Source organism: Ambystoma mexicanum, chromosome 12, assembly GCF_040938575.1.
Source record: "Ambystoma mexicanum isolate Mex_15411 chromosome 12, UKY_AmexF1_1, whole genome shotgun sequence".
NCBI classification, from domain to species: domain Eukaryota; kingdom Metazoa; phylum Chordata; class Amphibia; order Caudata; family Ambystomatidae; genus Ambystoma; species Ambystoma mexicanum.
This window is the reverse complement of record NC_090936.1, coordinates 1228466439-1228479791: the sequence shown is the minus strand read 5'-3', so window position 1 is coordinate 1228479791 and position 13353 is coordinate 1228466439. Positions and strand designations below refer to the sequence as shown.

The window sequence follows — 13353 nt, the reverse complement described above, 5'->3', positions numbered from 1 at the left end:
AGCAGATACAACCATCAGAAATGCTTTTACGGTAAGTAATGCATGTCTTCTGATGTTTGTTAATCTGCTTAGAATCACATGCTGTGCATAGACTAGCGAGCAGTACCCGGAGTTGGAGGTGGGTTGTGAGAAGGAACAGTAGAGAACAGATGTCTTATTACTGCCTGTCCCACCTGGGAGTCAGATCTAGAACGAGTGTCTAGGCAATAGTGTTTTGTACAGGTGTGTACAGAACTCCAGGTTGTCACTTTGCAAATAGATTCAAGGGGAACATTTGCATTGAATGCTATGGACGCCCCAGTGCCTCGAGTGGAATGTGCTCTAGGCTTGAAGGGCAGTTCTCTCTTAGCAAGATTGTAGCAGAGTAATGCATTTGACAATCCATCTAGAGATAGTTGATTTGGAGAGAGCGTCTCCTTCTCTTCCTGCCGCCAGTGAAACGAAAAACTGATGAGTCTTTCTAAGTGGCTGAGTTCTTTCCATGTAGAACATGACAGCTCTACGTACATCCAGTGTGTGCAGGGTTCTTTCTCCCAGGCTTGAGGGATTTAGAAAAAATGTTGGTAGTTCTATTGACTGTTTCACATGGAACTTGGAAATGAATTTGGGGGCAAATCTAGGGTGAGTGCGCATAACCACCTTGTCTTTGTGAACAATTACAAAGGGATCCTGGATCGAGAGCGCTTGTAGTTCACTTACCCTCCTGATGGAGGTAATAGCTATTAAAAAGCAGTCTTATAGGTGAGATCTTTAAGACTTGCTTTGTGCATGGGCTCGAAAGGAGCCCCATAAGCCTAGTCAACACTTCGTTTAGGTCCCATCCGGGAGCCGGGTTAGAAATGGGAGGGTGAATTCTTTTCACTCCCTCCATGAAAGCTTTAATAACTGGTATCTTCCACCATGACACTTTCTGTTGTGATGTAGTGTAGGCTGAAAGTGCAGCTAAGTGCACCTTTATGGAGTTGAAGACAAGGCCTGAGTCAAGTAAATGAGTTCGGTACAAAACAATGTGTGTGGGTGAGCAGTTAATCGATTTAATGCTCTTTGAGTTGCACCAGATGACAAACCGTTTCCATTTACTGGAATAGCAGTATCTGGTGTTTGGCTTTCTTGCTTCCCTGAGAATGTCCATACATTTTTGAGGGAGCTGCACGTGTCCAAACTCTATGACCTCAGGAGCCAGGCCGCTAAATTCAATGTCTGCGGGCATGGGTGAAGCGTCTCCCCTCTGTCTTGCAACATGTTGTACGGGCAAGGCAGTTTGACTGGGGGAGATAGGGACATCTCCATCAGATGAGCGAACCAGGATTGGCGGGCCCACTTGGGGGCCACCAATATCATCGTGACTGGTTCCTGGTGCATCTTGTGCACGATCTTGTTGAGAAGGGGAGTTGGGGGGGGGGGGGGGGGGGAGCGTTGACAAATTTCCCTAACCATGTTATCCAGAGTCTGTTCCCCGGTCCTGGGGATGCCTGGAGGCGTAATCTTGGCATTGAGCGTTTTCCAGAGTTGCGAACAAATCGATCTCTGGAAAGCCCCGCCAAAAACTTTGGCGATGATGTCTCGGTGTAATCGCCATTCGTACTCCCTGGGCAACGGAAAGTCTCTGCTGAGTACGTTTGCCAGAGGACTGAGTTCCCCTGGAACATGTTGTGATAACAGGAACATGTTGCGTTTGAGAGCCCACTTCCAAATGTTCTGAGACAGTTTGGACAGCCCTGGAGAATGAGTGCCCCCTTGTTTGTTCAGATAGTACATGGCTGTGGTGCTGTCTGTGAGGATTAGGATTGTCTATCCCTGCAGTTGTGTTTCGAAAGTTTTTAATGCTTTAAACACTGCCAGCAATTCCAGCAGGTTTATGTAGTTGGACGCAATGTCGGACAACTAAACTCTGCTTGCTGTTTGCTGAAACAGGTGGACTCCCCACCCTGTGAGGGAGGTATCTGCGGCTGCGGGGAGGGCTGCCGATCCTGGAGGTCGGCAGGTATCGCCAGAGTTACCGGTATACCCGTTAGCGCCGAAGTCTTCTTCGACGTAGTCGAAGTAAGGCTGGGGGTTGTGTGTTTAGTGCCGTGCACGTGTCAGTCTTTGTTGCCAGGGTGTGACTTCCCCATAGCAGAGCTTACGCCGTGCTTATCGGGGCCGGGGACAGACAATGCGGAATGCAAGCATTCCGTCGAAAGGTCAACAACCTCCGGTTCGGAGGTCCGATAGTCACTCTCGCCGTCACATTCGGTGGATGCGGCAGTGGGAGAAGTGCCGGCCTTGGACATACCGTAGGCCGCCCACCGTTTCACCCTACGCTCCATTAAGGTCTTGGGGCGGATGAGCTTACAAGCCGCACACCCTTCCTCTTTGTGATCAAGGGGCAAGCACCGGTTACACCGTCTGTGCTTATCCTTCCATGGGAATTTGCTCTTACAAATAGGGCAAAATCTAAATGGAGTCCTCTCCATAGCGGAGGGTACACAGAGTGACTAAGACCAAACGGGAAAGAGGAAGGAAAGGGAAAGGTATTTTCATTTGAAAAGAAATGTTCACCCCGACCCCACTCTCCCTACTGTTTAGGCCAGCGGAAGGCTGGAAGATACCACGTGGTCGGCAACACCGACAGGATCACTGTCTGTCGAAGTTCTCGCAGACTGGAACAGCCGTCAAGATAAGGGACGGAAGTGGTGATCTTAACTATTTTATAGAATTATTCGACCAAAGGTCGGTTGGACAATAGCAATGTTCTTTACGAACTCCGCATAAGGGCGACCAGTTATCTTGACTGAAAAAAACAATCTGAGGGACCTCGGCGCGTGAGAGATCTTGGGTACACTAAACGTCACGTAGGGATAGTGTTACAGGCACGCCCACGTTGACGTCCCCTTTCGATTCTCAAAAGACAAGATGCAATACTCTGCGGTTACCACTGGATGTCGGACTATGCACAGCATGTGATGCCAAGCAGATTAACAAACATCAGAAATTTGAACACCGATGAAATGATCCAGTATTTGTCCATAAATGGGCCACTGTGACCACAGAAGGGGGTAGCAAAATTCCCATAACAATGCAGCGTGCACTGGGCACACCCCATGAAGGGCATGGCTGCTAGCTCCGAGATGTCCCGAAATATTTAACTTATGCTGCCCTCTTCTGGCACCAAAAACACAGCAATTGATTCACTCTCAGTAAACTAAGTGTTATAAAGAACGCTTTATCTGAAAAAGAATTCCATATTTAGAATGAGCTTCCTTACCCTGTAAAAGAGATGCAATGAAAGCTGTAGCCACGCTGGCGGAGCACAGAAGCAGGGCATGGCTGAAGCTGTACTTGCCCTCTGGTATCCAGCCCAGAATAACTGCTGCAATGGCCGCCAGGAAGCCAACCACAGTCGCCTGCACCTAGAAGACAACGTGAGTTCCAGACATCAACAGGAATCAAACAAAAAAAAAAAATCAGACTGAGCTCAACATGGATTTTCTACATTACAAAATTACTAATAAACAAAGATGAGTTTCCATTGATGCATAGTCTAAATACTTAAAGCTACAAAATAAACCAAAAGACAGAAAACATACAGCTCAAATACTGAAGGAAACAACTACGGGGAGCATTGAAATCTGCTCTACATGTATTCATTGGAATGTCCAGCATCTATAATGTACATTAGGATGAGAGGTCCTCTGTAATTTCTGGGATTGAACCTTGGGTACAATCTTTTCCTGAATCTTTGGGAAATTCTGAAACTTAATGATAAGAACAGAATAACATTGGCGTTATATTAACTTTTACTAAATATACTGAAACGTCTATGCCGACTACATGTGGCATGTACATTGATCCTCCTATGCTGTCCGATACACATTGAGCAATGGAAACCGGTTGCGGCATATTGGCTGGGATGTTACCTTAACCTTTCCTTTTTTCAAAGTAGTTTGTTCATTGCTGATGAGGTCAGGACAAACATGAAGTTTAATGACTAACGCGAGGCAACTATTGATCTTGAAATGACATTTAGAATTATAGATGAATAGGCTAGCTATCAACTAAGTGGGTATATTCCACAGAGTGCTCCAATCGGCATACGAGATGAGAGTGAAGCTTGAGTTGTCTAGGTCCACACTCGAAACCCAGAAGTAAACTGCACCCCGTAATTGAAAGCTACCCATCTATAATTTTATTTTGTGTACACCTCTTCGTCTACCTCCCTTTTTCAACCTCTGTGTGTCCCTTGTGGACCAGTGTTGCAGGGGGTATAGAGTGGACGCAGGAGGGACTACATACACAACATAGAAACTGATTACAAGTTTGGCAGTGTGGGAAAATATGGTGGTAAGTGACAGCAATTCAATCCCCACACTTTAGCACCAATTTCCTGCACCACCAAATGTCATGTTTGGGGTAAAGAGGGAGAAATAAATGCAGCACTTTCTGGAGATTTTTCCTCCACTTGATCTCCAAATAATGGAGGATTTTCAGTCAGCAAAATGAACGCTGGCGGTAAACCCTCCAAATTCTCATCAGAGTTCTATGGACTCCAGGAATGGGGGAGGGGTGGTGAATCAGCAGCGCCTTTTTGCCACTCAATCAGGTGGGAGTAGCAGAAACAATAAAGGAGTTTGGTGGTATTTACACAGGAAATACTGCCAAACCTGTAATGCGACCAATGTTCCCTCTAAGCTGTGCGCATGTCCAGCTTCCTTCTGGGTACCGCTCAGAAGAATTTTAGCAGCGCACACAGACAATTCCCACGTATTCAAATAAGATTTAATAAGGCACAAGCCACAGCAGGTACCCAATATTTGCTTTGTCTCAAAATGAAGCTAAATTACACTAACTATTCTTGATATTCTGGTGTAATCTATTGACATTGCCCTACTATGCAAGTTTGACCTTAAAAGCCTAAAAACTCTAAAAATAGAATACACCCACACAAACTTAAAAAGTGAATATGAAAAAGTGGCTCAATGAGCAGAAGATACAACTGAAATATGCCTGCACACAACTAAATGACCTTCCCTCCCAATCGAGGATCCCATTCTTGACTCTAACACACTTACACCGTATGATGAACTCCGCCCCAGGCCACATTCAGATATTACCAGACAACCTTGGCTCTCCCTACCTTAGCTCCGCAAAAGGTTACCAGACCTAGGTACAAGTCTTGGTTTATGTTATAATATGAACGACGTTCAAGCACAAGAATTTCTGTTACTCTTGGTAAACAGGCTACTAGGATATTTAACCTCATCCCATGCTTCCTATTCTTTGTACATGTATCTATCACACAAGCACTTTGAAGAGTCCTCCTTGCAAGTTAACGCATTATAAATCTCAAATATTAATTTGCCCTCTAAGGATTTGAGTAGGCAAATGTCATGCTTATCATCTCCTACTTTAGCATTGCTAACATTACCCTATGAGTGGAGAGTAACATTGCAATATCATTTACTTGGCCTGTAAGGGATAATGGATATGGGCTGTGCCTGGCATTACTTATATATAAAATGAAGGCAACAATATTCAGATAACTAGAACGCTTTTCACACAATCTGCAACCTTTCAAAATGTTCAGAGTTCCATGGGGATAGACCTTAACAAATGATGTGTTAATTCGCTCCTATACAAAAATGGTTTCACTGAGCACTTGTCGAAACCTACTCAACAATTGAAACGTGGGTGGGTATGTTGCAAACAATCTTGCATGTACTTCATAGTAATTGTGCACATGCAGATTCATGACATTTTCTTACACTGCACAGGACATCATCATGAGGCTTTAAACTGGATTTGCTAGCAAAGTGTTGTAGGTATGCAAATATCCCAGTTAGTGTTTTACTGCTACAATCCCCCACATTTTACAGAGCTCTGTCAACTAATAGCCTAGTAAACTGCACCTTCTATTTCTTTCTATGCTCAGTTGCTGAGGAATTTTCAATATATTCAAGGGTTTGCATTTATTGCTTCTAGCATCTTCATGCTTCTTGTTCAAATGAGAACAGTGAATATCAGAAGAGGGGTCCCTAGTTAAAGAGGAAGGTACTCGATATGTTATAACTGAGCATTCCTGCTATTGACTTTAAGGGCAAATATATGTGATTTTCTTGAACGGGGCGCTTGAAGAAACCTTGTTGATTTTTGTCTAGGCTGTGGTGCTCAAGGGTGGGCAAAACTATAGGCTGTATTATGTGCCCTGTAATTTCACTTCCTATGTCAGGGTTACAATCATGGCTCCGATACGATTTTACTCCATACTTTGAATCAAAAGAGATAAGAAAGTAATTAGTTCTGCCAGTAGGGATATTTCATGCTTATTAAAATATGTTCTTTCCCCTTAAAATTCCTCTTGAGATCGGGCAGTAATATTATTCGAGTTCCTAGCAATGACACTGCTCTGCTGGTGACTGGTTCGATAAGAGATCAGTGGAACTTTGTGGGTAGAAGCAGGGGGTAGATTCCTATATGTTCATGGTTTCCCGTTTTGTAAGGCTGCTTTTGAGTGAATGTCATAACTCACAGAACGGCATAATGTGGCTGGTAAGCAGAGGCCCAGGAATTCAGATCATATTCTTATCACACTTACATACATTATGAGGGGCATTTTCTCGTGGCTCTGGAATTACTCCATTAAAGTGGCACATGAACTCCTATTGGCATGTTTTTTGACACATTCCTTTCAGTTGCAATTATTCCATTTGCAAAAATTGCATAATGTCTGAATTTTTTGACAGCCACATCAGTGATTAGCGATACTGAGTTTTTGGCATTAAACACTTTCTGCATTGTTTCTGAGCAGTGCTGACAAATGAATAGCCACAACTAAACCTCCTATTTATCCTGAGCATGCCAAGTTTTTCCCGAGCAAACACGTTTTTCTCTCTGCACAGGGGGAGTACTTTTGGTAGGTACGTGGGCCCCCCCGCACCGCGGGGGCTGCGGGGGCCCCTGTTACGCCAGTGCTGTACACCTGGTGTGCACATATGGATGCAGACCTCAGGGTGCCGTTCACGGGATCTCGACCGCAGTGGTCCACATGGGCATTTGTCATTATCTCCTCTGACCGAACCACCAGCTCGTACCTTAATTGTGTGCGTTGCCTCTTCATTGAGTTTTCAATGCCCTTACAGAGCAGCGTTGCACATGCGGCTATTTCGTCTGTGTTTTACATCTCGCCATGCTTCTGTCCGAGCGTTTGGGGATCCTTTGCCGCGGCTATTTCATTGCTGTGCTATGTGCGGGTGTTCCAGTATCCAAAGGACTGTCTATTGTCTACCGCTGCTGTGATCCACCGGGCTTGCAGAGCCATCACGATACTTGGTTGCACTCGTCCGCCCAATGCGTCGTCTACCAGCTTTTGCAGCTGCTATTTACTTCCATCACGTTTCATGTTTCAGTGGGCAGAGTCCATTTGAGCTGGATAGCGGCGCGGCTCCTCTGCAATGCGCTACGGTCGAACGAAGGCTCATCCTTTTGTTCTCAATTAGGTGCCATTTTGTTTCGGTCGCCATTCAGTTCCTGATAACTTTGCGATTCTTATCTTGGTTCTCCCGGCTCCTCGGGCGCTGCATGCCTTGCTTATTCCTACGGCAATTGCTCCATAAAAGCGTTGCTCTGCAGGCCCTGGGAGTAGATTCCTGTCAGGAGCACAGAAGAACCACATCCTAGTCCGTGGCCATGTAGACACACCCGGCTGGCTCCCATAATGGTATTCGAAATGTTCTACTATGCCGAAAGCGCACAAAATGTGCATTCAGCATTTTTTTCTGTTACTTTCTGCCACTTCCAATATTTGCACCACCTGATAAACTCGACCACCGTAACTGTGAAATCAGAAGTTTGGAACATGGGGGGTTTTGGGCATAGACTGGAATAATTTGTGGAGGCTCCAAAATGGAGGATAAAAGGGAAGGTGGTTGTTACTCATCCGTTTCATAAAACAGTGCAAGGTAAGAAAAAAGTGCTGTGCAAGAAATTCGTAAAGTTTTGAATGTGGTAGCCTGTGGGGAACAGGTTCGGAAGCTGAAACAATCCCAAAGATGGCGGCGGCAGCAGCAGTGGGAGAGGGAAAGAATGCTGCGCATTGTTCAAGTAAGGGCTCTCATAACTTCAGGATGCTAATCAACAATCTTGTGCATTGCCAGGACGACGAGCAGCATAACCCTACTGCAGAGGGAATCTGGGGCAAGCACTTTGAACATCTATATAAACATCCAGTCGCATCTCTGCCAGAGCCCGGTAGCAATGTGCTGCCCAGTTAGAACAGATCATTAGGAAGACCTCAAATTCACAGGCGTTGGGCCTAATGATATATCAAATGTGCTCCTTAAGACAGATCATATTGTTTGGGATATGGTCAGGTTTTTTCTATTCACATCTGTTGTGGCAAACAAGTCCACCCTTTGCTCATGGAAACGCTCAGTAGACCTTTTTAAAAAAGCGGGTACAAGCAACCCCCTTAATTATCACCCTATTTCACTTTTGGACTGTAAAAGCAACATATTTGGAGGAGCTTGAAGGGTGAGCGAATGCATACGGGCGCCTGACCAAGTTTCAGAAAAGTTTAGAAAGGGCCTGTCTACAAACTTGAATGGATTTATTTTGTCATGCATCCAGGAACAGGCTGGGTGTGGGAGCCTTGGCCGGTTTTTGTAATGGCGATAGATTTCTCTCAGGCATTCGATTCTGTAAACCGCTCTCTCTTTGAGCTGAGCTTCGGGATTGAGATATCCCTAAATCATTATTGATCCATATGCACAGAGATACAGTGTTGCAGATTAGATTGAACAGGCAGGGGACTTTGTCAAAAGGCCCACAAAGAGGGATGAGTCAGGGCTATGTGTTGCCCCCTGCCTGTTGAATCTCCATTTGGCTGATCTGGGTGAATGCTTGGGAGCTGTAAGCTTTGTCCCTCCTAGGATTGGTGACCTGCTGGATTGGTATTTATCTTAAGCTGATGATGTGGTCCTGCTATATAGGACACAGGTGGGGTTGCAGAGACGGACTAGTGCTATTGAGGGTTATGCTGAATCACATGAATCAATTATTAATTTTGTTAAAACAAATGTGTTAAGATTTTATAAAAATGTTAAAAAGCCAATGGGCTTTACATGCTCAGTTTGCAGTCAACCTTTGAATACAAAACCGAGTTTTACTTATTTGGGTCTTGTTATGGATTCATGGCCAAATCGAGGGAAACTATGTTAAAAACTAAAGCTGTGCAATTAGCAGTCCAGATGAAGAGGATCTACATGCAATACTGCCGGTTCTACATTTCTATAGGTGGAAAGTCATCCCTGCACTAATTTATGGTGTGGAAATAGCAGCTGTTTAATCGGGTGATAGATTGGGACAAAGTAGGGTCACAGTAGAGGCGATCATTTGGCGGAAGGCACCAAGTCTACCCGATTGCTTACCTATCGCTGCCCTTCATCTAGAGCTGGGCTTGGCCTCTTTGTTTTACACTATTAAATGGAAGATGCTAATCAAGTATAGACTGCTCGTAAATTCACCCCATGGTTCCCCATATAGTGATCAGGGAACTACGATGTCTTGGGCTAATTGATTAATTTTAAGAGAGGAACTGACCTCATCTTGAGTGAATGTGGGTTGGGAGAGTGACCATTTGTTTGTTAACCCTGTGTTGGTTAAGCAAAAGTTAAGGGAGTGGGATTGGAAGCCGACTATACAAAAAGTGAACCCCTATAAACTGTATAAAAGGCTTTCACCTATGGATAAACCTCTGGGTTACTTAGCACTATACCCAAGGAAATCCCCAATTTATTTTGGCGGGGTCGATTCCTGAGATTAAGATTACATCTGATGTTAACAAGGGGAGATACGTTTGATTAGGGAAGGTAATGGAAAGGAAGAAACAGCTGTTTTGGGTAAATGTACAAAATGCAATGCTCCAAATGTGCTTCAAACTAGGGAACAGATTTTGATTGCAGGTAGCTCATTGCCGGTAGCTCCGTTAGCACGGCTTAATAGATTTGCATACAATTTGCAATTCCTGTAAATTCTATGGGCATGTTCTGTAGATTCATTAGTTGAGAGGAAACCCTCTTAACGATTGCAACCTTACAACTGCTTGATCTAGCTGGTGGGATTAGCATTTCTTCTAGGCACTGTGAACATGTCAGGTGAAAAAAGTAGTCAGGCAAGGCCTTTGCTAATCAGCATGTTAAGGTTTGTTCAATAGTATCTATTGGAATTCGTCATACAGAGCTATTTTGCACACAAATGAGTGTTAGGTCTAGTACCTTTTTGTTGGAAATTGAATAATAATACTGGCCATTTGCACATTATTTGTTTATTTGCACAGATAATATTACCCCATTATGAATTTATTGATTTGCACACTTTTGGATTATTTGCACAGAAAGGCGGTCCATTTTTTAAAAGAATTTGTGTTCGAAACATGAGCTTAATGTTAACTGTTATGAGTACCTATGTCCAGAAAATGTCCTTATGGAGTTGCCCATTTGCACAATATTTGCACAGAAAAGAGGACCGTCTTCATAGGAAGTAGCCTATTTGCACATTACCGGGTGACCTGTATAGAAATGAGAATTTCTTTTAACTTCTAATGTACAGGATATACGCTTAGGAATGTATATACTTTATAGTAATTATCTGCACTGAAAAGAGGATCATTTTACATGAAACTGGTTTATTTACACATTACTTGCCCATTTGCAAAAAAATGTTGATTCTCTCATAGGAAGCTGCTTACTTGTCGCTCTGAACAGAAAGATTACTATTTTAAAATGTGTGTGTGAGATAGGCAACTATGAGGCTAGTTACTTTGTAGCATGTACGAATTGGAAATTGCTTTAGGGGTGATCTTTATGTCGTAATTATCTATTATTTATATAATTAAGAGGGTTTGTTTTACATATTTGTGTACGAATTGTAGAATAATAATGTGTGTTTTGTGCAGCATATCTAGGTTTTAACCCTTAAATATCTATAATAACTGGCTTACATGTATTCATTTGATTGTATGGATTGTGGGTAAGAGCAACCCGTTTCAGCCAGAATCACAATAAATAAATATGCAGAACCGGTCTATTACAACACCACCATAGATCACACCCATTTGTCATGAAGAATGCTAAAATTAAATAACCCTGGTGACGAGGCCCACTTTACTTGGCTAAGGAAGGGGACAATCAAAGGTTGGCCCCACCAACCCTTAATGTGTTGCTCGGGAGGGCCACAAGACACCCAGCTCAATTGTGAAAATCCAAAGTACTAGGAAATGCAACTCTCAGAATTCAGGTCCCAGAGTACAAAGGACACTGAGGAGCATGCCCCAAGCCAAACCCAGCAAACAGACGAAACAGGGAAAAATGCATCTCCCAAAATCCTTCTCTTGTGCAGAAGGAAAACCTGAAATGGACCGGAGACCTGCAAATGCACATTCAAACATTGGAAGACTAAGGGAAGAAATGAGCATCCCAAAGAGATGTATCCCACACCCAGTAGCCGACTCACTTGGGTAAATGGCAGCCCTCTCCCATTTGGTGCCTCAAGTGGCAGAGAGGCGCATAGCTGTTTCCCGACCCAAAGAGAAGATGTTCCTTCCTCCCTGTACTAAAAGAACGACTTAAGGAAGGAGATCTCTCCTGGACTTCCCACAATCACCAATGAGGGAGAAGCTGTAACTCCCCTCCACACTTTTCAAAACTGATAGGAAAATAAACACATGTATTAAAATAATAAGACTGAGTGTTCAGGCTCCCATCTAGAATGATTGTACTGGTTTCACCTGGCCGGATAAAGAAAGCAGCAGAAGAACTTCAGAGGGGAGGGAACATGCAGATTACAAACAGGAGAAAAGCCAGGCCCTGCATCTTCACCAGAGGGCAACAACAGTTAAAAGATCCACAATGGCTGCAGCACATGCAATACACGCAGGCCCCAATGACATCGAGCACATTGCCCAATCAGAGAGCAGTCCATACATACTGCACAGGTGCAACCAATATCCCAGAGCAGTGTTAGAAAAAGATTTTGTTTTTGCACCTTCGCCGCTATAGATTCCTATGTGACACCCTTCTTCTCGCTTGTGTGTGAACTCTGTCCTATTGTTGTGAAGAGAAGTAAAGCCCTCAACTTACTTCCCTTGCCTTTTGCTCATTGTTATGGGGAAACTGACATAGTCCCTAAGAGTAACTTTGTTTCTCTTTCTGTAATTCCTGTATTTTTACAGTTGCACGCACCAACAGTTGCAAGCAACACCTTACAGTGGAGTGCAATTAGGATACGTTGGGCCTTATCACAACTGTGGCGGTATCCCAGCGGTAAATCCACCGGGATACCACCAACGCAAATAGTGTTACTGCAACTTGGTCCAGCAATATTGGCGCTGGATCCCGTGTTGTGGTACGGCTGTGACTCCTCATTTTTTGAAGAGTCCATATGACTCTATGGGGCAGTAATGGCGCCATTACCGCCAGTGGTATTAGCGCCACAGTAATAGTGCCGCAAATGGGCAGAAGGTGGAGAGTTTAACCTACAGCAAAAAGCTGGAGGTAAACCTCCAACTTTCCACCCAAACTCGGGATTGGGCAGAGCGGTAATAGCGTTCCCACTGCATTTTTGCCGCTCTGCCCAACCCCTGATGAGGATCCTTATAACTTTTTATATGTGCCTAAGACAAGCTGGTGGCAGCAGTGGCATTTTCACCATCTTACTCATGCACTTTCGCGTTTACCTCGCTACAACAGAGACAAAAGTGCGGTCTTACTGGTCAGGTCCAATAACGCAGGACAGCCCTGGACCTTGGAGTACTGGCCCAGCTCACTTGGGCCATGCCCTGAACCTACTCCAGTAGTGAAGAGGCTAGGGATTAAAGTATGTCCTCAGGCTCCAGAGAGGCTCAAATCTCTGCTGTCTTCCAAATCAGCTTCACTAAACTGAAAGTATTAAAAAGCTCCTACCGTTTTTAGCATCCGAGTCCAGGGCAAAGATTGTGACGGCATCCATTGTGGGTTCCCTAGACTATTGTAATGGAATCCATTTAGGCCAAACCTGAGGCTTCAGCGACTTCAGATTCTCCAAAATGCTGTGGCTCGCCTCCTGTGAGAGCATCTAGACTTACTCAATCCTTGGACCTTCTGCGCCACCTTCACTGGCTCCCTGTCAGGAGCCGAGTCAAAATAAACATTCTGTGTTCATCGTGCTACTCGCAATGCTGGGGGAGAGTTTCTTCGATGTAGGCTTGTGCCCTATAAACCCAGTAGGCTTATCCGCTCGGCTAATCAATCTTTGCTGAGCATTCCCAGATTCCATCGGGCTAGAGCTGGAAGAAGATCCTTTACGGTACTTGCTCTCACTGCTCTGGACTGGCCCTGCCAT

The 13353-nt window shown here is 44.4% G+C and overlaps 1 protein-coding gene across 3 annotated transcripts in view; it reads right to left on the bottom strand.

Annotated features, from left to right (window-relative positions):
• SLC41A2 (solute carrier family 41 member 2) overlaps positions 1–13353 on the bottom strand; it is a 705927-nt gene that overhangs the window by 350318 nt on the left and 342256 nt on the right. For all 3 annotated transcript variants that reach the window (XM_069629903.1, XM_069629904.1, XM_069629902.1), the window contains exon 5: positions 3248–3392. In XM_069629903.1, coding sequence (XP_069486004.1) covers positions 3248–3392 — 145 coding nt within the window. The remainder of the gene's footprint in view (positions 1–3247; positions 3393–13353) is intronic.